Here is a 27,077-nt window from a genome sequence, read left to right as displayed (position 1 = left end):
TTTACTCCAGAGACCTGTGTGATCACACCACCACTAGCCACTTCTCCTGAGATGTTTTATCCGCTTGACTCATCGTACCTCCATTCCAAACATGGGTTTAAACATGCCTTCATCCTTTGCTTTAGAAAGGGCAGCATGCTTTTGTGGCCTCTCCACCAAGCAAYTAAAAATCCCTGGCTTTTGGTTAGGGCTTGTCCTGCTCTTTGCCACTTAAACCTACTGTGACTTTAATTTTGGTGTATGCTGCGTTCTCTTTCTTTCCTTTTCAAAGACAGTATTTYCTTGTCCTAACAGCAAAAGAGCCAATGTTGTGCATGCAGCTTTGCAGGGGCGTGAGAATAGTAGTGGAGGGGTCCCAGCCCTGGTTTAAAATCAGTTCTCCCTTCTTTCCTTCCTTCCTTCCTGACCCCTTCTTCCCATTGGGATCCTCCTAACATGTTTGTTCAGCTGTCGAGGTCCCAGCATAGCTCCTGAAGACTCGCTTCGGGGTGGGGGGGGGTGCCAAGATGTCCAAGATGTCTCTTCCCCCCTCTCTTCCTCGAGCAACCTGGGCTTTGCCCTTCTTTCTGCCAGGACGAGAAGGAGCAGCTTATTCAGTCAAAGAGCTCCGTTGCCAGCCTGGTGGGACGGTCCAAAACCATTGTGCAGCTCAGACCCAGGAACCCGGAGCACCCTGTGAAGAGCACGATCCCAATCAAGGCTGTTTGCGACTATCGGCAGATCGAGGTGAGGAGGATGGCAGGGTGTTGATGTGACTTTGAAAGGGACGGGACAAATGAGGCAGGGGGTAGGTGCCCGGGACCGTTTTGGACTAGTTCTTTGGTATCTGTCAGGGAAAAGTGGGAATGGAGTGGGAAGGAATGAGTAGGAAAAAACAGTGTGGCTYTTTTCCCTGGAACAGTTTCTGCATCTCAGCTTTATTCTGGGCAGGAATTAAAGTGCCTTTCCTCAAGGAGGATGGGGTTCATCATCTTCAGCCAAATAACTGCCTGGGTGGTAGCCAGCTTTAACTTCCTTGTCCCTTTCTCCTGAGACATGGGTGTGCTGTGCTGCTTGGCAGTATACTTTGTTTTCCTTGGTGGTGGTGGKTTTTGTTTTTTTAAAAAAAGGTAATCTGGAAGCTGGTTTGCCCCCTACGAGGGGAGCTGGCAGCACAGGCAGGTGCATACAGAACTGCTGCTGGTTTCTAATGGGGCTCTGTTGTCGGTGTCCTGCAGATCACCATCTGCAGGAACGATGAATGTGTGCTGGAAGACAACTCTCAGAGGACCAAGTGGAAGGTGATCAGCCCCACAGGCAATGAGGCCATGGTGCCCTCTGTGTGCTTCCTGATCCCACCTCCGAACAAAGAGGCCATCGAGATGGCTAACAGGTAACTCACTGGTCTCTGCTGCATTGCTCAGAAATCAGAGCTGGAAGGGTCCCTCGTGTGATGGGGCCGTCATGCTTCCCAGGGGAGGGGTGATCAGCATGGTCAGAATTCCTGTTGAGGCCCTTTTGGGTGCCTGGGAGGGCTCTGTTTTGSCTACGTTGAGCTGGAGGTGCGTAACTTCATGACATAGGAGCAGGCAGACGAGGGTGGGAATGGGAGGAGTGGGTCTGTGCGGAGAGGAGTCAATGTGAAGGAACAGGAATTGGTGGYACAGGTCATTCAGGCTGGTTGTATTACTGTATTACATCCCTCATGGTTGTATTACTGCAAACTCCATCAGAGCAACTGCTGTAGTAGCTTCCAAAAGATAAAATCCCGGGGCTGATGGATCTGCTCTTTCCTGTTGCAGGGTAGAGCAACTGTATCAGAAGGTGATGGCTCTCTGGCACCAGCTCCACATGAACACGAAGAGCCTTATCTCCTGGAACTACTTGCGGAAGGACATCACCCTGGTGCAAAGCTTCAACATGGAGAAGGTACCACATGAACTTCTCTGCCTGCCTCCTAGGCTGCGTCACCACATTCTCAAGGCTGCCTCACGTGGGAGAGGCCAAAAGGAAATGTGAAAGGGAAGACCAGAAACTGCAAGGACAAGAAAATGGGGCCTAGGCACCCCGAACAGTGGGATAACCTGAGCTTGGGAGTTTAGCGCAAAAATGATTGCAGAGCAACAGCAGTTTGCTGCTGAACTGTAATAACCATTAGCAACTGTGGACTTAATGTAGTATTTCATTAGCCAGTGAGCAAGGCTGGAGGGGGAGGTATGAAGGCTAATGGGGAAGGAACTTGTCTTTTCACCTCTAGAGAGACAATATACACTTGGCAAATGAAGGTCATTAAACCAAGTGAGAGCRGCTTCGGGTGGTACGGAGGAAGTCATTCCCAGCAGTTAGATGTACTGCTTTTCCACTTGCAGCTCAGATCCTTAGCGCAAGGGGAATGCCAGCAAGCCTTGAAGAACCTCCAGGCGCACTACGAAGACTTCCTGCAGGACAGCCGCGACTCGGAGCTCTTCTCTGTATCCGACCGGCTGCACTTGGAGGAGGAAGTTGAGTCTTCCAAGGAACACATCCGGCAGCTGCTGGAGTCTATGGAGAATGGTGAGCTTCAAAGGGCTGATGGATTAACCAGGAGCTGTGGGAACTAATACGAAAAGAATCTATTAAATGGCTTTCATTTTAGTTTCTTAACAAGCCGTATGTGGCAGCCACAGTCCTGCTCTTCAGAGCCGTGTATGACTCCGTGTGACACAGCAGGGTTGTGAGTTGCTCTAAGACAAGCAACTCTGACTTGGTCACATGAGGTGCCCTGTGTTCAAAAASGATGATTTGATTAACTTATTTTTCACTTGAGCGAAGACCTCCGGGTACCTCGTTGCCAGCGTGGTGCCACGCCTGGTGCCGAGGCTCCCAGTGGGTGCCAGCTGGGACGGGCGCTCACTGGGGCTGTGGGTCCGTGTTTTGTTTTTCTGTGACTCAACAGAAGACAAGGATGAGACTGCTGCCAGAACGTATCTCTCCGAGCTCAAGAACATCCGTCTGCGCCTGGAGGAGTGTGAGCAGAGACTAGTGAGCCGAATCCAGTCCCCAAGCAGCACCCGGGCAGATGGTGACACTATCCAGGAAAACACCATCCGCATTGCAGAGCAGGAGGTCAGTCCTTCTAGCTGTGAGGAAGAGGAGCCCTTCTAGCAGGGGAGGAAGGTGGTCACTGCTGGTCTTTTGCATGTGCCTAAAATGGCATTAACTTCTCTAGGGTAAATTCTGCGTAGTGTTCCTCTCTGCCCTGGGACAGCGCATGCTGCTCTGGGGTCAGAAGACAATGACTGACTCCTGGTTTTATAGCTCCTTGTGCTTTTCAGCAACGTGGGCTCTCATTTCTCCTCGCCTTCCCAGGGGATAAGAACCAGAAGCTGAACCAATCCCTCCAGCAGCAAAGCTGGAACTTTAGGAAAAAACTGAACCAAAACATTTCTGTTTCTTGTTATGAGCTGACAGTAGTGAAATAGGTCACCTTTTCGGCTTCCAGCTAGCTGGGAAAAATCCCTTGTGTAAAGTGCCTCTGCCTACTTGGACTCTCCTTTGATGTTTTTCCTCTTTCCCCCTATAGCGCATGCAGGAGGATCTCCAGCGGCTGAAATCTGACCTGCGGCACATTTCTGAAAGGTGCTACAGTTTCCTTGACAAAGCTCCAACGGGGTCCAGCACCCCACATTTGCGTTCTGAACTTGACTTGGTGGTCAATAAGATGGATCAGATGAACGGGCTCTCTTCCATCTACCTGGACAAGTGAGTCAGAACATGCTTTTGGTCCTAAATACCTTTCTATATCTATCTCGTTGCATGTGTGCAGCTATTCCTCCTTTACAGAGTGCTTTGTAGAAAACCAGCAAAGTACTCCTGCTTTAGATGGTTAATATCGAGGCAGCAAAAGTAAGGGCAGTGGGATTTGGGTGCCAAAGTGTCTTAGCACTTTTGGGCCTTGATGACACACTAAAGGTAACAGGAGAAGTGTTTTGAGGATTTCCAGTCTGGTATTCCGAGTCTGTATGTGGTTCCATTTTCCCCTTTGGTCTTTGCTAGAGGCATTTGTAGTTACATGTGCAAGCTATGCTGTGTTCTTCCTCAAGCATCCTGATTTTGTTAAAAGACCTTTCTTCTGGCCCTCAAACAGAACAACTTGCGCAGGATTGTAGCTGGGATCCATCCCTCTATTGAATATGGGGCAAACAGCTTCAGAGTCAGGAGGATCTCTGCCAAACGTTGGAAGTCATTGGGCTGCCTCTTTTTGATTTGCCAGGTTAAAGACGGTKGATGTTATTATTCGTAATACCCAAGGAGCAGAGTCTCTGGTCAAAGGATATGAAGTTAAGCTGAGCCAAGAGGAGGCAGTCCCAGCTGATCTGACAGCTATTCTGTCTCACAGGACGACGTTACAGGTTGGCCTTGTTCGCTTTCCCAAGTATGCAGCAGAGAAACTGGCTGATGTTTTAGGCCAGTGAAACAGGGTGCTCGTCTTCTCTGATGARCTTGCATTGTGTTCCATTTCTTTTGCCCCTAGATAGCCTCCAGGAGGTTTTGGTGGTCCTTGTGTAATTCCTTATTGCTTTGGGAATGATAGAAGAGCTGCCTTGGCCTTGTGCTTTCTTTTGCAGGGCGGATAAATGTGAGCATCGTAGCAGCTGTGTGTTTTGCAGGGAATGGACCAAACTGATTTGGTCTAAGCTGGGAACATGGACCCCTCCATTTTGCATCTCCTAAGTCTATAATRAACCAGTTCTTTACAGCTTAGGGAGAGAGGGAGGCTTCTCAGGCTTTTAAACTATGGGAGGGAGGGAATCTCTGGCTTGAATTGCAGCCTTAAAGTGAAGCTGTGCATCTGCTTCCATAGCATTAAACTGTAGCTATCTCTTTCGCTGTTTGTTGAAGCAATGGCTCAGCGAAGTGAAGGACAAAAGCTTTGTGTTCTCCACGTTGGAGGAGGAAATAGCAAAGGCTAAGGTAGTGGGAGAGCAGCTGTACCGTCTGAGGCAAGAGCGCAGCATCGACCTCGAGCGCTATCAGGAGAAGGGAAGCCAGCTGTGGGATCGCTGGCAGAGAGTCTGCACACAGATCGAGACCCGGTGAGATACTCCCTTCCTCCTTTCACGGATTTGCTTCTATGTTTTAGTTAAGAGCTTGGGTCAGGCTTGTTAGTAGTGGTATTTTTCCAGATGTGATGCCCACTGGTCGCCAGCTTATGCAGCATTTGACTCTCTTCTTATTTATCRTGGTTCTTCCTTCAGCCATACAGAGCTGGAAAGCATCCAGGAGGTGCTCAGTGATTACCGCCAGTGCCACAGCACCCTAATCCGGTGGATTGAGGAGATCACCACCCAGCAGGAACTGATGAAACTGGGACAAGCGGAAGACAGCAGGGTGCTGTCAGAGCAGCTGAGCCAGCAAACCGTAAGACGGGGCCTTGTGAAGTCTAGGCAGTTGCTGCAGTGAATATGTCACTTCTTTTCTTTCACTAAAATCTTTGTGAGCTTGAACACATCAATGCTTTAAGGCCTGCAGTGCCTTGTGGAAGAGCAGAATTGTACAGAGCTGCTCATCTGCTGCTGAGCAGCTCGCGTGCCTCCCAGCAGAGCAGTAACCAAAATTTGCAGCTGCCAATAGCTGCTCAGGCACCTGTGGTGCTGCAGGAGCTCATGGCAAGCCCATTAGCCTGGGGAGGGTGGTTTGCATTTGAAGCTGTAGCTTGGGGAATGGGAGACTTTGACTTGCATTTGACTCTGCTGCAGGCTTCTGGTGCAGCTGCGGCTCTGGGGGAATGATTTAGTTGCCTGCTCCTAGTGAGGTCCCAAAGGCACCTCACACCACCGTGAGAGTTGAGGATAACTGCCCTAGGGATGTGGAGAAACTTTGTAAGAAATTCGGATAACTCAGCRTAGAAACTATTCCATGCAGTGAAACGTAGTGGGGAGGAGGCTGTGGGTCTGAACTGAGGAGTGTCTAGGAAGTGGATAAGCCCTTCGTAKTTTGAGGTGGAGATGGGGCCTTGCATTAAAAAATTGAGGAGTAGAAAGACTTTAACAAAAAGGCAAGGGATGGGAGCTGAAATTCAGCCTGCTTGACCTGTGGCAGCCATTGTGGTAACCGTTTTTATTTCGAATTTTGTTGAAGGCTTTGGCTGCAGAAATTGAGAAAAATCAAGCCAAATTGGACCAGTGTCAGAAATTCTCTCAGCAATACTCAGCTGCTGTCAAGGTACGGTCCACTTCCTCAGCCTGGGGCCAGGCAGAAACAGCCCCAGAGTGGTTCCCATTTTGCATTTTCTTGGCTTCCCTGGTGTGAGCAGCATAGATCCGGCTCTGCATGCAAAGAGCCAGCCTGAATTAGAGATTCAAGAGTGCCAGCATTAAAGAAGTAGCAACAAAATCTTTCTCCCCACCCTTGGTTTCATTTCCAGGATTATGAGTTGCAGCTCATGACATACAGGGCGTTCGTTGAATCACAGCAGAAGTCTCCCATGAAACGCCGGCGCATGCTTTCTTCCTCGGATGCTATCACGCAGGAGGTAGGAGGCCATCGCCCCCCGGCCTTGCCGGGGAGGAATTATGTAGGGGGTTTCTTCTCCCTGAGCAAACCGATGAGCAGCCTCTCTGTGAAATGAGCTCCTTTTTGCTGAACGCTTTTATATAAATAAAGTTTCCACCCTCGCTGTTTTTTCCAATAGCCAGAGAGGATGGCTTAGTGCTCTAAGCACCAGGTATGAAATACCTGGACTCCTGGGAACCCCTGGTTCAATCCCAGCGGGGTCGGCTCAGCCCGTCAGCCTCCCCAGGTAAATACACAGAGCGCCATGCAGCATTCCTGTGTGTGCATCTTTGAGATGAGACCTTTAGAAACTGCGGTCCTGTCTGCTCCGTGTGGATATCAAAGATCCCAGTGGCCCTTTTCTGTAAGAGTTGAGCACCTGCCCCAGTGTCCGTGATGGGAATTGCCCCCCGCTCCGGTGTCGTGCAGCATGCCGTGTGTGGCCACCACCCTCCCCCCCAGAGTTGCTGCGTTTCATTGATGCTGTACTGGGTCTGCGAGGTGCCTGGGGATCTTTCCAAGTGAGAGATGGTGTAGCCGTGTCCTGTACTGTAAAGTACGTAGCTCCAGGTCGGCTGGTTATGGCTAATGCACTCTGTTTCCTCCTCTTCCCCTTGCAGTTCATGGATTTGCGGACTCGCTATACAGCTCTGGTGACATTAACGACGCAGCACGTGAAGTACATCAGCGATGCGCTGCGACGGTTGGAGGAAGAGGAGGTATGGCTGTTACGTAGAACTGAACTCTTTATCTGAAATGTCCAGGCTCTTTTCCCAGCATCTCCCAAAGATGCTCCACCTTTAACACCTGCCCTCCCACCTCTCAGCTCCGCGGTTAGAGCATATTTCAGGTCCTGCTCCCAAGAGACTTTGGAAATCCTGGACCCCTTTGATGTGCTTATCTTCCTCCCACTTCTGTTTACAGAAAGTAGTGGAGGAAGAGAAGCAGGAGCATGTGGACAAGGTGAAGGAGCTCCTGGGCTGGGTTTCCAGTTTGAGGCAGAGTGTGCAAGGCAGAACTGYCTCTACCAAGAGCAGGGAGCTTGGAGACATTGAGAAATCAATCTCGGAGCAGCAGGTAAGTCAGGAGCCTGCTCTGTCAAGCTTGATTCATGCATGTTGCATATACTCTGACTTCTTTGTATCATTCCACAAAACTGTACTATTCTACTGTTTCCAGATGAGCTTTCCTAGAACTCTAATKGTTGAAAGCTCTGATGTTTTCTATGAAGTGCTGTGTGGGGGCAATTGTGAAGGAGTTTCTTTAAGTTCTGTTCTTTTTCCACAGCTGAATTTAGCTTCTTTCTTGTTCCTAACAGGCTCTGAATGAGGAGCTGGCTGCAAAGAAGGAGCAGGTTTCTGAGGCCATCAAAACTTCCCAAATCTTCCTGGCAAAACACAGCCACAAGTGAGTATGACTCAGGAAAACTACCTTGAATTAGGCAGTGATGGACTGGTATCCTGGGAATCCAGTGCCTGATTCCCATTGAAAATAGTGAGCAGTTGCACATGAAAGTGGCTGTTTCTCTCATCTGCAATAGTAGATAAGAAACATGAACCCTGTTTATCTTGTTGGGCCAAATTTAACCCGTGTTAGTAGTGATCCAACCTTTCATGTTTATGGATTGATCGTTATAATGCAAGTCAGCCTTTGCTGAGCRCGATTAACCTTACTGTTTGTAGCTGAGCTGGGTGCGAAGTAGAGCTGTGGGAAGAGGAGACTCATCATGTTCTGACTTTTTTCTTCATGAGAAGAACATGCTAAATCTGTGGAGCTGGAGATGTTTTGTATAGTTACCCTAAAAGGTTTCCTATTCACCTCACAGGCTTTCCCATCAGGAGAAGGAACAGATTTCTGCTCAGATCAGCGCTCTGAAGGAGACCTACCAGGCACTCTGCAGTGATTCCACTGAGCAGCTCCAGCAGCTCCAGAGCCAGCTGGCTCAGGAGACAGAGCACAAGGTACTGTTCCCTGCACGCTCTGGGAACAACTCAGCCACAGGTTATTCCTCAGGGTGTGAAAGAGGCTTTGCTTGGTTGTATCTCATGGCCACCAGCCACTCACAGCCAATTGCCTTTCCTAATTGCACGTTATCACCTTCCCTGCTGTCCTGTCCCGTGCATCACTCCACGGGGTCTGGGCTGGGATGGTCACTGGAGGCCAAGCAGAAGCCATTTACCTGCTGCTTCCGGGTCACTGAGAGCCTCCTTTGCAGTGGTGTTTATGATAGAGTTGGGCCTTGTGCGAAAGAGTTGACTTGTTCRTATCAGGAGTAATGATGTAGACAGATTTCTATCCTGCAAATCGTATCCTTGGCAAATCGGTCTCCTCCAAGTAATGCCTTTTCAATAGTTTGAATGGAAAGAGCTTGATTGCCCAGACCTGTATGTTGTAGAAGACACATGAAGGTGGGTTTCTGCAGAAGGCCTTTTGCCTGTGCAATCTCTTTAACCCATGCACATGTAAGTGGCAGTGGTCTGGTGAGAGATTTAAGATGCAACTGAATGAAGCTGCTCGCCAAGTGGAAAGCAACTGCATTATCTCGACAGGCCCTCAGCTACCTGGGGGACCTTCACTGAGCTAGTAGCTGACCCCTGGCTATTCCTCATTCGCATCCAACAGTGCTCCTGTCAGTCTCCATTTCTTGTTCCACTCATGTTGGGTAGGAAGGACCCAAAGTGCATCCTTATTGCCTCTTTTATTGGTGCTAGCTGTCTTCAGTCATTCCCAGATATACGTGTATGTGTTATCTAAGTGTATATACATGTGTCAATGGATATATTTGTGTGTTTGCTTGCTGGCTCCCTGTACTCTGAAGCAATGGCCTACTCAGATGTGAACGTGTGACACAGATTTTGGCTGTTGTGTCAGTGAGTGAAGCCCTGTTCTATTAAATCAAGGGCAGAGGATGACATTTATCTGAAATCTGCATGTCTAGCTTTCACTTAAAAGTATAATGGCTCTTAGAATTGGATTTAATAACAAGTTTTGGATGTGTCCATTCAGTAAACTCTATCACAAGTCCCTTTAGCACTCTTGCTGGCAGTAGAAAGTTTGTGATGACACGGCCCCAATGAGCAAACCAACCTGAGTGTCAGCGATCTCCTTAACTCAACCCTCACAGCTCTGATGCTCCTTCCACTGCTGCCAGGGAAGAAACCAAAGAAGCCTGCCAGGGGAAAGGATGGTTTTTCCTTTCTCTCTTTCTCCCTCCTGAGCAGGAAAATAACTTTCATACAAAAGCCTTCTCCAGGCTTGGGTTGCATTCATGCAGTGTAAGGGCATTTTTGGAGCCCAAGTTAGAGCAGGGGCCAATTTTCACTCACGCTCTCCACAAAGCCCAGGAAAAGTAGGATGAGAGCAAACCATAGGGCTGCTTCATAGATCCTCGGCTGGTGCAGGAGATTATCCTCGTAGCTGCTGTGTGGTCCAGTTGCTTCATTGTAGAGGGAGCATGAAGAACTCTTAACATTTGCTTGCTGGAAACATCCAACTGTCAGAGAGAGGTTACAAAATTAAAATGAAAAAGTGCAAAGCAGAACCGCAGAGCGCGCTAAATTGAGCATGATGTGTCCCTGTACAGTTTGTGTTTCATGTCAACTGTTTTTAAGATTAACTGACATCCTTGCTTACAAGTTTAACTAACCCTCCGGGATTTAAACAAACAAAACACACAAAAGTGAAAAGAGGACGACCTGTGTGTGGGGTTCTTTGTGCAAACAAAACAGTCGCATGCTGGACGCTAACACCAAGCTTTACACTGTGTGTGATACGGCTGAACTGCTCCATAAGGCTCTGTCTTTAACTGCTCAAGGCACACCCTGCAACTCTGGTAAGTAAAAGCCTTTTAYCCCTCTCCCCTTCTATCTCCTTTTTTATCTTCCTTTTCACCTCTTCTTCTCTGTCTTTCTACAGCTTGTTCCTATCAGAGCCCACGTGTCTAAGTCTGATGATGGGGAGCTTAGTTTTTCCCAGTAGGCTCACCCAGTCTCCGCAGTGTTTATGCGTTCAGGGGAACTGCAAAGCAGTGTGGTGGGAGCTGCATTCTCGTGTGCCCTAACCGAGCTGCACAGCCCCTACAAAGCATCCCTGGCTGTCCTGTTAGACTCACTGTTAAAAGAAATCTGAGTGTCTTGAGGATGCAGAAGGAAGTAGTTCTACAGTCCAGATTCCTTCCTCCATTCTCCCTATCTCCATAAAAATCCTGTAGTGCTTGGGCCCACTTGATGCCTGAGCAGTGGGGATGCGAGAAGTCCCAGTGTCAGTAGTGCTGTTGCTCTTTTGTCGTTCGTTTAATTATTACATCCCTGTGTGGATACCAGCAAGAGAAAAGCCCCTGCAGAAACACCGAGTATGGTCTGTTCCCAGTCTGTCACTATCTCTGTTCTGGGACCTACAACTTCTTATATTTCTTTGCTTGCCTTATCTAAAGAGCATGGCTACTTCTGGGTACTAGAGCAGGGCAAAGCGGTTGCCGGTGAACGTGCTCTGGGAGCTGCCTTGCATGTCAGAGGCAGCTTTCGTGCCCTAAYGCATGGCTGGTCTGTCATTGCTGGGAGCTGGTCATGGCGCGGGAGTCTGTTTGGTTCCCGGGTTTCTGGCACTTGAGATCTGCTTCGGGAAGTGCAGTTGTTGAGCATGGCAGGAGTCAGGGTGGAAACTGCACTGGGAGAAGGTCCTAGAAGTGGAATTCTTCTCTTTCTTCCTCCGTTAGTACAAAATGGGATTTGTGTTGTCTTTATTTTATTTTTTTTAATGAGTTGTTGAATGGCTTTGGTGTGTTGTTGATCTCCTCTTCTCTGTTTCTTCATGGTACATTAGGAGCACTTCTGGGTTTTGCTGCTTGCTGCTTTGCTGTGTTACTGTTGGTAGATGTTGGAAGTGACTCAGTGCTGCCTTGGATGATGGACTAGATGAGCATTAAAACATGCTGACAACATGCAAGCTAGCAAATGCACCAATTTGCGGGCTGTGATGCCTTTGGAGTTGCATTTCAAACACTTTGGGACTCACTTTCTAGCTTGTTGGGGTTTTGTTCTTTTAACTTACTTTGAAAACTGAGACCTCCCTGGACCTCATGCAGTCTGATTTGCTGGAAATGCTGAATTCTGATATAATTTTTTTCCTTCTCTTTCTGTTTTAGGGCAGTGAAGCAGTGGCGGGAGTGATCGACCTTGGCACAGTGGAAATATTCCCTGTCTTTGGTGCCATGCAGAAAGGTCTTATAGACCAGGACACTGGCCTTGTCCTCTTAGAGGCCCAGGTTATCACATCTGACTTAGTTGTTCCAGAGACCAATGAGAAACTCTCCTTGGAGGAGGGTCTTGCAAGAAACATCATCGACCTCAGGACGTTCCAGGTGCTGCAAGAATTGAAGGATGCCCTTCGCCAGGTGGATGAAGTCAGATGTGAAGGGAAGCAGCTGCTACCTGTCATAGCTGCAGTAGAAGAGGGGAGGATTAGCGAGACTATTGGGCTAAAGATTCTGGAAGTTGACCTTGTCACTGGGGGCTTTAAAGCGCATCAGGGCAGAATCAGCATGGAGACAGCCGTACAAGAAAAGCTTCTTACTCCCCAGCTATATTCCAGACTGTTGTCTCACCTAGAGTGTGGCAAGAATTTGATTGACCCTAACACTGCTGAGAAAATCAGTTTGCCTGAACTCATGCATCGATGTATCATCCAGCAAGAGACTGGACTGAGGCTGCTCCCAGTCAAGCAGCTRGCAGGTGGGATGGTAAGCTTGAAATCAGGCAGAAAAGTGAGCATCTTCCGTGCTGTCCAGGAAGGGCTGATAGACAGACAGGTAACAGTGAGGTTGCTGGAAGCCCAGCTCTTTGCTGGTGGCATTGTTGACCCCAGGACAGGACACAGGCTGACTGTGGATGAGGCCGTGAGACATAATTTAATTGACCAAGATATGGCATGCACACTTCTTATCCGGCAGCTTCAGACAGGTGGCGTCATTGATACAGTCACAGGAGAGAGACTGACAATTGATGAAGCTGTAAGGAAAGAGTTGGTAGGACCAAGGATTGCATTGGTGATCCTGGAATCCTTTTGGTCCTTCATGGGGGTCCTGTGGCCTGAGACGGGGGAGATCATCCCTGTTGCAGATGCTTTAGAGCAAGGAATCCTGTCTACAGAGTTGGTTTACAAGATTCTCAACAAGAGACAATTCATTAAGGCTGTCTTCATACCTGAAACCACTGAAGTATTGTCCTGGAAGAAAGCAGTTGAACATGGCGTCTTGGAGAGAGAGGTGGCCAAGAAGCTAAAGTCGACAGTTATACCTGATGTCATGCCCGGTGTGAAGCTAGCTGGCTCTCCAAGCAGAAGCAAACAGAGCCAGCATTCTAGAAGGAGTCACACAGGTCAGGAAGAGCAAAGCGACCCTCAGCTAAAGAGTGACAATGAAAGACTGATGTTCCACTTGATGACCCACAGCTATATCAACATCCATGATGGCCAGAAGCTGCTCTTAGTAGATGGAGAGTTGAATAATCTCACTAAAGCCCTCATTCAAGCCCAAGAAAATGGATCCTGTGCTCACATGTTGGAAGGGAGCGAAGGTTTTGAGGAGGCAGAGGAGAGTACAGCTCTTTCAAGAGAGCCTTACAATGGTTTGCCTTTGCAGCAGCTTGAGTTTCAATTTGCTCTTCCAAAAGGACAAAGTGAAAAGGACCAGCTACCTGGAACTGCTTTGGAGAATGGGGAGGTAGTGGTGGAACCTGGAAGCCTCCAGTTGGAGGATGCAGAAAGTATCCTGCTTGCGGAGGAGCAAAAGCAGCTTTATACTCAACAGGCTACCATGAAGGGTGAAAATGGTGCTGAATTTGGGAGAGAGCAAATAGTTTCTACAACCAAGGACAAAAATCAGATAGAATTATTGATGCCAGAATATCCTAGTAGTGAATTCAGAGAAACAAAGGAAATGATAACTGATATAGAAGAAGAGTCCAAGCCTGCTATGGAGGGTGGAATAGAAAGTAACAGAGATCAAAAGAGGGCATCTGAAACTGGGGCAGGTGTTGTGAAGAGCAAAGGCCAGATACCAATGGATATTTCAGAAAGYAGAGAGAGACTGGAGGTCATGGCAGAGGACTTTCAGGAAGTAGAGGAACCAGAATTAGAGGCAGGAGATATTAGACAGATGTATTTGCTAAATGACRAACTAACTGAGAATGGCATGTTGGGAAGAGAGGAGATTGCGCTCCCTGAAACTAGACAGGTAGCAAAAMCAGAGAGGCATACTGAAAAAATTGAAAGTGTATTGGAAGTGGAAGAAAGAGAGACAAAAGAAGTATCAAGTGATGAGATTGTTTATGAAATGTCCCTGCCAACCGCTACAGAGCAGGAAGAAGATGACACCTTAGAAAAGCTGTTAACACAGCTCCAAAGTGGTGGCATAATCCATGAGCAGACTGGCAAGACTCTTCTTCTAAATGAAGCAATAGCCTGTGGAGTGGTGCCCAGCCACACAGCTGTGAAACTAATGGAGAAAATGCAGATGTTCAGTGGCTTCTTTGACTCRCATACATGTGAGTCGCTAACTACAGAGGAAGTCATTGAAGAAGGTCTGATGGATGAGACACTTCTCCAGAAGGTACTTGCATCTGACAAAGCAATAAGTGGTGTTCTTGACCCAGGTAACAACTTTGTCTATTCTATCAAGGATGCTGCTGCAGTTGGCCTTCTGGACAAGGAAACAGCAATGAGGGTCTTGGAAGAACAAGTAGTTACTGGTGGGATTGTTGACTTGAAACGTGGCAAAAAAGTATCAGTCACTTTGGCTTCAAACCTAGGCCTCATAGAGCCATCTAGTCAGAAAGAACTGGTTAAACTGGAGAAGGCTTCTAAAGGGAAAGACACTGATGAGGTGACTAGACAGAAGCTCATTAGCTTACAGGCTGAGACTAGCGGAATTATGGATCCGAAAACCAAGCAGCCTTTGACTGTTGCACAGTCTGTTGAAAAAGGGCTCCTCAAAAAGGARAAAGCATTTCAGCTCTTGACCAAGCAGATTGCTGATGGAGGAATCATTCATCACATGTCTGGAATGAGGCTTTCAGTAAATGACGCAATGAAACATGGTTTGATTGATCAAGATTTGTGTGATGAACTCACAAAGGCAGAAAGTGTGTGTCTACATGAGTATGTTCATCCAGAAACACAGGAAAAGTTTCCCTTGCCCCAGGCAGTATCGTTAGGGCTCATTAGTCCAGACTTCCAAAGGAAGGTRCAAGAAATCCAGGCTGGGTGTGGAAGTATTTTTGATCCTGCTTCTGGCCAGAGACTGACACTCTCCCAGGCAGTCAAGGARGGACTGTTACCTGAACAACTTAGGGAGAAAGTCATGTCATCTTCAGAAATAAAACAGGGAATTGTAGATCCCGAGAACTGCATGATAGTTCCCTACTCAGAATTCATTAAAAAATGTAAAATTGACATTGAATCTGGTCAGAGATATTTGGAGGTTCATCCCTTCAGAGCAATCAAGGATAAGGTGTCGGGGAACAAGCTCAMATGTGCTGAGGCAGTAAAACTGGGAAAAGCGGACCTTGTGCCCACCTTGCGATTACTGCAGGCTCAAGCAGACAGTGGTGGGTTTGTGGAAAGTACCATCAGTAAGAGGCTCTCCCTGAAGTCTGCTTTGGAGCAAGGGCTGCTGGATGAGGAAATGGCCAAACTCATTGCATCCAACCAGATGATGACCGGAGGAATTGTTGATGCTGAGAGTGGGAAAAGATTGACTTTAAAGGAAGCTGTTGAAAAAGGTCTGGTTAGCCAAAAGTTAGCTGCCGGCATTCAGGATACTCAACTAYCCAAAGAGAAATATGGTTCTGAAATCCACAGAGAAGATAAACCCTACCTTTTGCCTGAAAAATTGGAAAAACCACCTCCAAAAGAGGAAGATTTGATCCTCTAYACTAGTCCCGCTAAGAAGTCTGACGTTGCTGAGTGCAGAGCTGGATCTGAAGCAATGACCTATGATGTGGCTGGAGATACAGGCACTGCTTCTGRCAGATCACCAGTGACACCAGATATAACAGAAGGTAGGAAACCAAAACTGCTTCCACAGGAAGCTTCAGAGGACAGCATAGTTCATCAGCTCCAAGGAAAGGTTGAGTTGACTTCAGAATACCCCTTGGTGTTAGGTACAACATCTCTCTCTGCAGAGACAGTCATGGTAGAGGCTGCGGAAAGAGGGATAGGAGAAAATAGCTCCTATGTCAAAGAAGCTGAGAGGAAGGAGTTGAAGCAAGCAGAAGTAGCTCAGGAGACAAAGAAAAAGGAGGCATTGAGGTCAGAGAAAGAGCAGTCCTTTTCTGACAAAAAGATGCTTCAAAGCGTTGAGGAGAGCAGGGAAACAAAGGGAGGATTTGTAAGTGCAGTGGGAGTTGTGGCAAGACCAGAAGGTGCAGCTGTGGCTTCTGAACAAGGTGAGGGAATGGGCAGCTTGGATCAGGCAGGGGAGGTAAGCAAGGCAGTGCTGAAGGAATCGGTAACTGTGGGTGAAGGAAAGGAAGAGAGAGTTCCTACAAAATCTGAGGAATCCTTCAGGATTGCCATCTGTAAGAAACCTGCAGAAGACAAGCTTGCGGATGAGAGAAGTGTCAAAGACACTGAAGGAGATACCCTGAGACTGGATGCAGAAGGTCCAGTTGTTCTGGAAAAATCAAGYGAAATTGATCTAAAACCTACCAAAAAACAGAAAACCAAGAAAAAGAAGGCAAAGCAGACCAGTATCCCAACAGAAAGCACTCAACTGGAGAAATCTTCCATGGAAAAACAGCCCCTTCCTATTCCAATTTCCAAAGAAACTCCAGAGAAGATGGAGGAGGAGCTCATCTCAAGCACCCCAGAACAAAAACATGAAACCACTACTAAGAAAATTATAGATGACTTGCCAAAAGATGCGGCCAAGCAAAAGAAAATGGAAACCAGCAGAGAGARAGTTTCTGAAAAGGAAGAGAAGCCAATTGCTGAGATAACTGAAGAGAGTCATGTAGAGGATCACCCTATTCCCCTAGAAAGAGAGGAATCTCAAGAAGTAATTGTAGATGACATCAGAAATGGCCAGGATTCCTCTGTATCATTTAAACTGGAGGTGGGGACATCCCAGGAAGATGTCAAAGTGGAAACTACCGGTCGTGCGTCCACTACAACCCCTGCAGCGGACAAAAAGCTAGAAGAATTAATTATCAGAGAGGAACCCAGAAAAGTTCAGGAAACCTCTGTAATCCTTGAACTTCCTGAAAAGACACCACAAGAGCAAGTGGCAGAGTTCAGCCAAGGTCAAGCGGGTTCCCCTCTCCCCTGTAAATCCCAAGAACAGATGCACCAGGAAAGATCCCGGCAGTCTAGCTTGCTCTTACCTGTGATAGCTGAGGGGGAGCTGCTGGAAACCTCAAGGGAATCCCTGAGACCAGCCAAGGTAAGTAGTTGCTTTTTGCTATTTCAACGTTTTTATTAGCTGTTTGTATGTATTTGATGTTAAATCTGGCTGAGGTCCGCAGTTAGCRTAGAGGATAGTTGGAACATGAGGAGTGAGGGTTTGGGGCTTGGTGTTACAGTATCAGCTGAAAAGGATTTGGCAAACAACCCAGTGATGTAGCCCTGMAAACATCCAGGCTTTAGTTGTGGCTTCCTTTTACTAGAGCATTACTTACAAATGACTAATAAGTGGGACTTTTTTGTGCTTTTACTGCAGCACTATGGATCTGTTGCCRTTTATAAGCTTATGCTAGAAAAAAGCCATGTGTTTTATTTTCCTGTAGTAAATCTTGTAGATAGGMTAGCAAATGGAAAGTCCCTGAAACTGAATGTTAAGAGTTTTCTTAGAAAATATATATAACCTTCTGTTTTCCCTTCTGTCTAAATCTGAGACTTTGTTTTGCCGTTTGATTCTGTAGATTATGTTCAGCAAGAAGATGTGTCTGGAGCATGATGAGAAGTTGATCTCTTACCTCTCCATGCTGCGTGACATCGAGATGAAAATTAAGCGCGTCCCGCCAGCGGAGCAGAACTTGGCAACACTTCAAGACCTGCTGCGCCAGGCCGAGGTGAGAGGCTGGGCTGAGCTCAGCCCAGGGTTAGGCAGGATGGTGATCTTCCCTCCTTGCCCCCTGGACCTCCTAGGCTTTGTGCGTGGCTGTTGCACCTCCTCTGCACTTGCGGGAAGCAAGCTGGGGAGTTGAGTCTCAGGTTTAGCAGATATTTATATGCAAAGCCAGTCTCTCTCCTTTCTGGCCCTCCCTCTGGCTCACCTTCTAGTCTGTGCTCAGACAATAACCTAAATGTGACTGAAATGATTTTTACAGCCTGGAGAAAGACAACTGAGGGCTGGCAGCTGAGCGCATTTGGATGAATTGGTCGATTGAAGTGAATCTTTCTAGCAGATACGTCATTTGGAGCTGTTCCTCCAAACCTTTGCCGTACTGTCGGTTTTGGCAGTGGGAAGAAGACATTGCTCTATCTTAGACTTAATGATGCTATCTTGCCTCAGGCCCTGGACGCTGAGCTGAAGGAGCTGAGCTTTCCAGTGAAGCAGGAGTTGGACGCTGTGAAGTGGGTTGTGGCCAACCCGCCTGAAGAAGTCCCTGAACAATTACTGAAAGCTTTGGAGAAGGATGCCAAGAACCTTCAGAAGTCCCTGAGCTCTGCAAGTGATGTCCTGGAGTCCCGGCTGCTAAACCTTCGTGGAGCAGCAGAAACCGAAAAGGTAGAGCTCACAGCTGTCCTTCCATCGGCCGGGCCCCCCATCCCATGAGGTTCCCTGTGCTTGTTTCCCAGAGTGATCTGCTCCTTATTTAAATGGTACATACTTATGYTTCATTTAAGGCTAAAATTATGGCACAACACGAGAATCTCCAAGACAAGCTACAAGAGCTGTTGAGCTGGGTCTCTGGTACCGCCCAGGCACTGGATAGCAGCGATTACCACCGTGCGACTGATGCAAACAGCTTGAATCGCTGCCTCCAACACTACAAGGTAGCCATGGCAACACCCCTAATCCTAGCTGATAAAGTTGCCGTCCTATGCAGGGAGGAGAAGCTTTTAATCCTGCTTCCCCCCTAGAGTCTTGGTGATTTTGTCTTTATCCCTTGTTGCAGGAGGAGTTACAGTATTGTATTTGCTCCACAATGATTTGTTTCTGCGATAAATAAAACATCTGCTTTGGCTTTTGGGGGAGCATGTTCAAATGCAGATGTGTAGCGGAGCCTGAGTGACCGGGAGGGTGACACATTGAGRGAGAGAGTTGCTTCCTATATGGAGGCTCCGAGAGCCTCCTCCCCTCGCACCTCCCAGTCTCCATCACCTTTATAAGGAGCCCCAACTTGTTCCCTGCCCTTTGACCCATCCATGTTTATTCATCTCTTGGTGAATCGACTCGATCAGTCCAGATGCTCCTGTTTGTCAGAAGCACCTTGGCTTTGAAATCAGGGAGTTGAAGGCTCTGGGAGTTAGTGGTACCATGTGTAGTCATCATGGATTATCCTGGGCTACCGGTAGCCACTGGCAGCTCCATGTCTGGATCCGTGTTCAGGGTGTCACCAGGCCCACCTGAACAGGGCAACTTTATGCACAAGGTCTGAGCAACCTCCTGGTACGATGCTGGAGGCCTAGTTTAGAGGAGCATTAGAGAAGTGGTGTTGTGAGACCTTGGTACATTGACACTGAGCGTGCTTCCAGTAGGGTTTGTTTGGGTTTCTGGAATATATTGTTCTGGTGGCAAAGTACTTTTTTGAGGAATACTGCGGCCTGTGCAGCAGCAGTAAATCCTGTTTGTTTGACTGTCTAATCTGAAGCCGGCAGTGTAGGAAAGTGCTGGCCATGGAGAGTAATTTTACCTGACAGGCCATTTCTCTTCCATTCAGGAGCTGAAAGAGCCCCTTGCCGACACCAAATCTCAGCTCGATGCCACTGCCTTTGACATTCAGTTCCTTATCTCGGAGCACGCCCAGGACTTGACCCCTCAGCAGAGCAGGCAGCTGCTGAGGCTGCTCAATGAACTGCAGAAGGCTTTCCGGGACCTGTCCGAGCGCATGACGGCTCAGGTGGAGGTCCTGCAGGTCTGTCTCCAGCAAGCGGAGCGAACGGATCAGGTGAAGGTTGTGGGACATCTGCCTGCTGGCTGCAGTTTGCTCACTGAGGCACTTTCCGGCCATAGGAACGTGCGTTGAGATGCCTCGTTTTGGAGATTACGTTTGCATGCCACTCACAGTTTATGACTTCCCATTGCACRTCATGAGCTTCCTCTGAAGTCTTTCTTCCTCCTCCCATGTAACTCACAGGCAGCAAGCTGCTTTCCTCCCAAAAGATCAGGGGTCTGGGTAGCATAGTTGGACAGTCCCTTCTTCAAACACCAAGTTGCTTTGGGGTGGTGGAAGAAACCCTAGTCTGTAACAGCCCCATCAGAAAGTGTCTGAGCACAGCTGGCACCACAGACAGCTGGTGGCTTTAATGTCTTATTTTCATGGCAAAGGTCGGGTTTTGCTGGCCTAAAAGAAACAGCTGTTGATGATGTAGCGAGGCAGCCAGCACCTGCCCCCAACTGCTGTATTCCTGCAGCACATAKCACTGCATGGATCCTCTTGTTCAAGACAGTATTAATGTGTTTTTTTTATTAACAGTTGCTCTCTGTAACTCTTGCCTGTCCATCTGGAGTGTGTGTGTATTAACCAGTTTGCTTTGCTTTTTCAGATTCAGTGTGCGCCATCCTAACCCAGGAAGAACTCGCTTTGCAGCTGAAGAGCTCTTAAGAAGGCTCTTTCAAATTGCTTCTGTCATTTATCTTATGATTGAGAGAAACAAGCACAATGTTTTGCACAAGTTTGTATATCACCTTTGCTGGAATGCCCAGGGAAAGTCAAAAATGTTTATTTCCCCTGAGGAAGGGAACAAAAACGTTGCAGGGACTCTCAGGTCACATCATGCTCAATTGCTCAAACAGGCGCTTCTGTATTGTGCACTGGCAGCAAAATGTAGGAGCTGGATCAGCTACAGAAACGCTTTCTCTCTCCTAGGCTCCCTCTCCGACACCAATGTCAAAATTAAACCTGCCTTAGGTTGCTTAGGGCTCCACAGTGGTGCTGCCTGATGCCAGCTCTCATTAGATGAGTCTCTGATGAAGTTTTAATGTTCTTAACGTTAAATAGAAAAGGCAGAGAATCTTTTGATTAAGTGCTCCCAAGAGCACAAACTGGAGCGTGGCTCCACGTGGAGCGCCCGGCACTGCTGTCCGGCGGTGACTCTGACCCCAGCCRCATTCCTGCAGTGTGCAGGTCTCAGAGAGAGAGCACGTGGAGAGCTGCGAAAGCCGTTTCCTGTGCTGCATCCTCTCCTTCAGGAAGGTGCTCCAGCTGTAACCTCTTGCCTTGCTTTTCAGCGCCAGTTGTGCCCGGGGGTGCAGCACTGATGCTAACTGCCTCCTCTCCCCTTCCCTCTCCTCTCGAGCGCAGACGCTGCAGGAGCAGCAGGCAGCCCGAGCGCAGAACCTGGAGGAGCTGTGTGCCTGGCTGAGCGAGGCAGAGGACACGCTGGTGGGGCAGCCGAGAGCAGCCAGCGAGGGCGACCTGTCCGCGTTGCAGCAGAGGCAAAGCAATGTTAAGGTTAGTGCTTTGAAACAGGGGCGAGAAAGAGGGGAGGTCTGGCGTCGCTTCTGTGGGAAGCACAGAGCCTGATGGCACCTCCGCCTCATGGGCCTAGGAGCTGCAGAGGAACATGCACACCCGGGCAGCCTCCTTCGCCGGTGTCCTGAAAACCACTGAGCAGTTCTTGGAGGAGAACAAGGCAAAGATGGAGCCCGGGGAGCTGGCAGCGCTGCACAAGAAGCTGCAGCATGCCAAGGAGCAGTACCAGTCCCTGCAGGAGAGAACAGAGATGGCCCAGAAGGAGCTGGAGAGCGCCGTGACAGCTGCAGTGCAGCAGGAGACCGAAAAGGTAACGTGCAATGAGCTATGACCGTTGGGATTGAGATGGACAGTGAGGGCTAGTGAGTGGAAACATGCTCATTCAAGGCCCTGGTGTTCCTCTGCTGGGTGCTAGGGCGTGAAACGATTTACTTTTCCTCCCTGTCTGTCTGCTGGGTGAGGTGAGGCACTGACATGCTCCCTGGTGAAATGCCTTGAGAGCTGCAGGCACAGATGACCTGGTTGTGGAGGAAATGGGGCAGTAAAAACATCTTGCTCTTTACCATGAGCATGACCATCAAGTAGTCCATGCACTGGAGGGGAAACAGGGGCCCGCACGTATGCCTGTGGGCTCACTCTTGTGTCCGAGCCACCTGGAGTGGGTTCACCCCATCTGGTTCTCCTCTGCGATGCCCAGGATCGTATTAGGGTGAGAAGTGCACCATAAATAAGAGGCTGAGCTATAACTTAATTCGCAGCTTCTTTGTACCTTCCCCCCTTTCAAAGAACTGCAAAGTGTTTTGAACACTGTGAGAGTCTGGGGTGATTGCTGTAGTAGGAAAACAATTTAGTTTTTTTCTTTTCCCAGTCATTTTCGTCTCCTTTCCCTGTTCAACAGTTTGAACATGCATAACATAGATCCTTCTCATCTGGAGCCTTTGCATTTTCAGGTGAAAGCTGCCAAAGAGCTGGAGGAGAACCGAAATAGGATTGATTCCCTTTTGAACTGGGTGGCATCGCTGGAGCAGAAGGGAGGGCTCCTGGAGTACAGACTCCACCCCATAGAGCAAGCGCCGGGGGCAGGAGCGGACAGGGGTGCTCAGGATGCTCCCGACGGCCGCRTCATGGGAGCCGACAGTGCTGCCGAGGACCTGGATGAGCAGTACGAGAGGCTGAAGGTCAGCACCGACACCTTATCCCTCTTAAAACTTTCTGCATGCTTGTCAGCACTAGAGCAGGCTTTAGGGCTGCCAGACGCACCAAGCCTGCCTCTGGCCGCTGACCGAGCTGAGCGCAGAGCAGGAGGTTGGATGGTCTGTCCTCCAAAGCACTCATTTGGAGTGGCCTTGCACTTTCTGTATGGAGTAAGGAACTCCGGGGAAGTTGCTGCCCAGCTTTCCGGAGGCTGTGTCCGCTGCGAGGTGTCGGTGGGCAGAGGCTCTCGATGGTGGAACTCACGTGGGCTTGTTTGCATGTGTCAGGCGCAGCATCAGGAGCTGCTCTTCCAGCAGCAGGACATCATCCTGGCRACGCAAGCGGCTCAGGCTTTCCTGGACAAGCAGGGCCACAACCTCACGCCGGAGGAGAGGGACGCGCTCCAGGGCCGGCTAGCAGAGCTGAAGGACCAGTACGCGGCTTCGCTCTYGCAGTCGGAGACGCAGCTGAAGCAAGTGCAGGTGCTGCGGGATGAGCTGCAGAAGTTCCTGCGGGATCACGGAGAGTTTGAGACCTGGCTGAAGCAAGCAGAGCAGGAGTTGGAAGGAATGTACAAAGGGGACAGCGACCCAGCGTCTCTCGGGCGGCTGCTGCTGCGGCAGGGAAGCTTCTCGGAGGATGTCATCTCTCACAAAGGTGACCTGCGGTTCATTACCATGTCGGGTCAGAAGGTGCTGGACGCAGAGGGAGCTGCCAAGGACGGAGGGACCCAGGCACTGACTTCTGGAAGTGTGGTCAAGAGCAAGCTGGAGGACGCGACACAGCGATACACCATGCTGCACTCCAAGGTATGGGAAGGGCTTTGCAAGGCCAGGAGTTAAACCGTGGATGCTGTTTTCTTCTTGTCCATATAAAACAAGTAATGGTAGCAGAGTTTCCCTGAGTCTGACTGTGCCTTTAGCATATATGCAGACTGCAGGACAAAGACTGTCTTCTTCCAGGGCTTGTGCTGGAATAACAGTCTCTCTCTTGGTGTTGGTCTGCGTGCTGTATCCTGTAATTCCTCTAAAACATGGCAAGATTCATTTCCCCCCTCCCTCCCCATTAAYGATTTCTCTGCTTTCTCCAGAGGCACCCAAGTTGTTCCGTACTCGTGTGCATCCCTACAACATGTCTTATTGCTCCTTTGCAGTGCACCAAGCTTGGCTCCCATCTAACCACCTTGCTGGATCACTACCAGCAGTTCCAGGAGGTGGCAGAGTCTCTCAGGACGTGGCTGCAGGAGAGCGAAGCAGCAGTTGGGAAACTCCTCTTGGAGACAGTTTCTTCAGATCCTGCTGTTCTGCAAAAACAGCTCGCTAGTGCTAAGGTATATGACCTCTGGGTGATCCCCTGGGGGAGTGTGTGCAGGAGCACAGCCTCTGCTCTGAGCAGAAGCAGTGTTAGAAGTCAGCAGCAACAGAGACTTGATTTATTTGCTTTTTTTGCTGGCCAAGTGCAAAGATATACCTGTAGGCTCAGGAAGTCCCCAAGCAGCAACCTCAAGAGAGTTTATGTGGAGCCCTGTGCTGCCAGCAGGTGAAGGTCTCTAGAGTGTGACTGGCTGCTGACATTGGTCTTGTCTTGTGTCAAAGCAGCAGCTGCAAGGAAACCTGGCTGAACACCAAATGCCAGTGGAAAAGCTCCAAAAAGCAGCTCGTTCACTGCTGGAGATACAAGGAGAGCCGGCCCCTGACCATGGACATGTTCAGGAAACCACAGGTACAGAGCGAAGCAGCCRTATTAGCATGGATGGTTGGGGAGAAAGTGAAAACAAACCAGAGAGGGAGGAAGGAGCAAGTGTCTCACCTTGGGGGGGAAGATGAGGCAAAGGAGCAGGTGCTGGGCAGGTATGACGAAGCGTCTCTAGAGCTTGCACATACATGTGCATGCCAGGAAGGCTTTGCCCCATTTTGACCCTTCAGGTTCTTGTTTACTTTCTTGTTGCCCAATTTGGGGGACAGGGATTCACTGGCAGAGTTCGGCAGGCGTTGCTGCAGCTCTAAACCCGGCGGGTGAGGTGGTCCTTACTGCTCTTTGAAGGCCAGCTGAGAAGCTCAAGACCTCTCTGACATCTGTTTTCTTTTGCACTGACCTCTCCAGATGCCATCGTGAGCCATTTCCAGAGCCTTTCCCAGCAGATGGCAGAGCGCTCCGATCTGCTGCAGAAATCCATTGCCCAGTCTCAAAGTGTCCAGGAGAGCCTGGAAAATCTCCTCCAGTCTGTAGCTGAGATCGAGAAGAGCCTGGAGGGAGAGCAGCCGACTGCTCTCTCCTCCGCCTCCATCCAGGACTCGCTTGCCACGAGCGCGGTGAGGATGCCCGCTTCGCTGTCTTGCCTCGGATAGGCGTGTGTGTCTGTCTCGGGTTTCTGAGCTGTGCGGATAGTTGCCTTGGTTTAGTTAAAGTATTCTGAATGCACAAAACCTCCCCCAAAGGGATGTGAACAGGCTCTTTAGCTAATTTCTTTGAGCTAGGACACAGAACTGTTGAGGAACTTCCTTCTGCCTTGACTAGCAACCAGCTTAGATATCAGGTGCTGGGAAAGGAAGGTCAGACCAGGGAGACAGGAAAGGAAAGAGAACTAGGATTGAAAACTGCTCTTGCATGATCTTGCTCATGTAGAAAYGCCTGTTGTTTTTCCAAAGGGCAGCCCAGCCTCTTCTTACTCATTTGGCTTTGGTCAAGTGCCTTTCTAAAATGGCATCTTTTGTGTGTTTAAAACAGAAGCTGAAGCAGGACATTGCCAGGCAGAAGAGCTGTCTAGAAGCTACCCGTGAGATGGTGACGCGGTTCATGGAGACAGCAGACAGCACCACGGCCTCTGCCTTGCAGGGGAAGCTGGCACAGGCGACAGAGCATTTTGGCAGGCTGTGCCAGCAGCAGCGGGAGAAGGAGGATGCACTCAAAGGCCTCCTCCCAAAGGTCGAGCAGTATGAGCAGCTCTCAGAGAAGTTGCAGCAGTTCACAGAGAGCCGAGCTCGGACGTTGGCGTCTGGGAACCAGCCAGACCATGACATTGCTCACTTCTCCCAGCGCATCCAGGTGAGATGGCGGTCTCCTGCCCGAAGAAGAGAGGAGACGCCAGCTGYGTAGGGTTTCTAGGAAGTGCCCTTTTGTAATGATTTGTTCCTGGATAAACAGCCTCCTGGTAATCTCCCAGACAGTCAGGATCTGCAGGAACTGTGCTAGCTGTTTGCTTGAGGAAGGGAGGGAGAGTGGAGCAGTTGAAACTGTTTCCAACAGTGAGAGATGGGAATGGCATTTCCCTGGAGCCAGGCTAATCTGCTGGAGGGATCTCTAGCCCATCTCTCAGGGGTCAGACCAAATATAGCAAGGGTTTAGCAGTTAAAAACTACACAGGTTAATACAGCAAAGTGAAGTGAGCGCAGTGGTGGATATGCCAAAGCCCTTAGAGATGTTGTGATTTCTGATGTCTGGCACTAGAGCTCTTCCACAGGCTTTCTACAACTGCTCTTCTGCTGGGGGTGGTTTGGCCACAGCCTCAGAAATATTCTAAGCTGGCCTAAAACTGAACATCTGTGCTTTTGTTGGACTCGATTTGGTCTGGACTGAGCCCCCTGCTCAGTTTGCTGTGTGGCCTCTGAGAGACTTACACTGGCCTCGGGGAGGGGCAGGGGAAGGTGGGACTTGCTCTGGAGAAAGGCTGTGCTGAACCAGAGCTTCGGAAGCAAGCTGAGCAGAGCATGTCCCCCCCCCGTTCGGCGCTGGTGTAATTCACTGTGCTGCCTACAGAGGGTCTCTCCGGCTCATCCGGACCCAGCGCTGCCTCGTTCATCTGCCGGCTTTGCCCCTTTGACTGAATCAGGTGGCAGGAGCAAGGTTGGCATCATCCTTTGCTCTTGGCAGGAGCTGAATTTGGAGATGAGGCAGCACCAGGAGGACCTGGACACCTTGGAGCACCTGGTGGCCGAGCTGGGCTCCTGTGGCTTCCCTCCGGGCGCCTGCCAACAGCAGGAGAAGGTGCAGAGCCTGAAGAAAGACTTCCTGCAGCTGCAGAAGGTGGCAAAAGAGAGGTGAGTCCTGGTGCCCCGCAYGCCCCAGGCGGGGGGCAGCTTTGCCCTGCGAGCGCGGCCCTTCCTCCGGAGACTTCCTTTTCACGGGAGGGCATGAGTGAACTTCTCCTGCCTTCCGCTTCCCACACTGGGAGACGCAGCGCAGCTCTCTCCAACGGGTGCTTTAAAAAAAGCCTGGCCGGGGGCGTTGTGAAAAATTCCTTGTGCTGCAGGAGCCGGCATTCATGTTTTCCCGAGCGCGTGGGCTGCCACACGCCGATCCGAGAGCGGGGAGCATCACGCCCGAGGGGAGCGGGGTGCTGGTGCCAAGCAGGAGCCGGCCCCGACTGCGCTCTCTGGGCAGTGGTGGAGCAGAGCGGACTCTCTGCAGGGTCCCCTTGAAGTGGGGTTACAGAGGATCCCTTGGGAGCATCCTCAGCTGGAACCAGCCGTGGCAGCGTGGCCAGGGGCTGGCCAGCAGTTGGGCCAGAGCTCGTCAGTATTCCCAGTGCCTCCTGCTTCCCAGGCCAGGGCTCCAAACGCCCCRGTGGATAAGGAAATGTGCCGGGCAAAAGCAGATGAATTTTTTAATAATCCACAATAAATCAGTGCCACGCAGCTGYGGTCGGCGCAGGCCCGGTGGGAGGGGGCCCTGCCTTCCCGAAAGGCGCGCTCGCCGGCGCGCAGGGCCCGCTGCAGCGCAGGCGGCCGGCCGGAG

General features: G+C 49.7%; 1 protein-coding gene across 18 annotated transcripts in view; it reads left to right on the top strand.

Annotated features, from left to right (window-relative positions):
- Positions 1-27,077, top strand: part of MACF1 (microtubule actin crosslinking factor 1) — a 120,691-nt gene that overhangs the window by 25,988 nt on the left and 67,626 nt on the right. For 15 of the 18 annotated variants that reach the window (XM_085305102.1, XM_085305108.1, XM_085305111.1 and 12 more), the window contains 29 exons: positions 574-726; positions 1,218-1,372; positions 1,782-1,908; positions 2,349-2,532; positions 2,915-3,084; positions 3,542-3,720; positions 4,232-4,370; positions 4,861-5,054; positions 5,217-5,379; positions 6,100-6,183; positions 6,386-6,493; positions 7,134-7,232; positions 7,438-7,590; positions 7,832-7,920; positions 8,339-8,474; positions 11,657-16,951; positions 17,430-17,579; positions 18,023-18,238; positions 18,358-18,507; positions 19,395-19,691; positions 20,979-21,128; positions 21,226-21,459; positions 22,100-22,327; positions 22,631-23,152; positions 23,497-23,673; positions 23,942-24,065; positions 24,447-24,655; positions 25,071-25,388; positions 26,214-26,380. In XM_085305102.1, the coding sequence (XP_085161228.1) occupies positions 574-726; positions 1,218-1,372; positions 1,782-1,908; positions 2,349-2,532; positions 2,915-3,084; positions 3,542-3,720; positions 4,232-4,370; positions 4,861-5,054; positions 5,217-5,379; positions 6,100-6,183; positions 6,386-6,493; positions 7,134-7,232; positions 7,438-7,590; positions 7,832-7,920; positions 8,339-8,474; positions 11,657-16,951; positions 17,430-17,579; positions 18,023-18,238; positions 18,358-18,507; positions 19,395-19,691; positions 20,979-21,128; positions 21,226-21,459; positions 22,100-22,327; positions 22,631-23,152; positions 23,497-23,673; positions 23,942-24,065; positions 24,447-24,655; positions 25,071-25,388; positions 26,214-26,380 (10,370 nt within the window). The remainder of the gene's footprint in view (positions 1-573; positions 727-1,217; positions 1,373-1,781; positions 1,909-2,348; positions 2,533-2,914; positions 3,085-3,541; positions 3,721-4,231; positions 4,371-4,860; positions 5,055-5,216; positions 5,380-6,099; positions 6,184-6,385; positions 6,494-7,133; positions 7,233-7,437; positions 7,591-7,831; positions 7,921-8,338; positions 8,475-11,656; positions 16,952-17,429; positions 17,580-18,022; positions 18,239-18,357; positions 18,508-19,394; positions 19,692-20,978; positions 21,129-21,225; positions 21,460-22,099; positions 22,328-22,630; positions 23,153-23,496; positions 23,674-23,941; positions 24,066-24,446; positions 24,656-25,070; positions 25,389-26,213; positions 26,381-27,077) is intronic. The other 3 variants (XM_085305099.1, XM_085305107.1, XM_085305103.1) reach the window with 2 other exon arrangements.

This window comes from Rhea americana, unplaced genomic scaffold (assembly GCF_003343005.1).
Source record: "Rhea americana isolate MKP2758 unplaced genomic scaffold, rheAme1 scaffold_215, whole genome shotgun sequence".
Taxonomy (NCBI): domain Eukaryota; kingdom Metazoa; phylum Chordata; class Aves; order Rheiformes; family Rheidae; genus Rhea; species Rhea americana.
The sequence above is the reverse complement of the archived record's forward strand: the minus strand, read 5'-3'. Positions and strand labels throughout refer to the sequence as shown.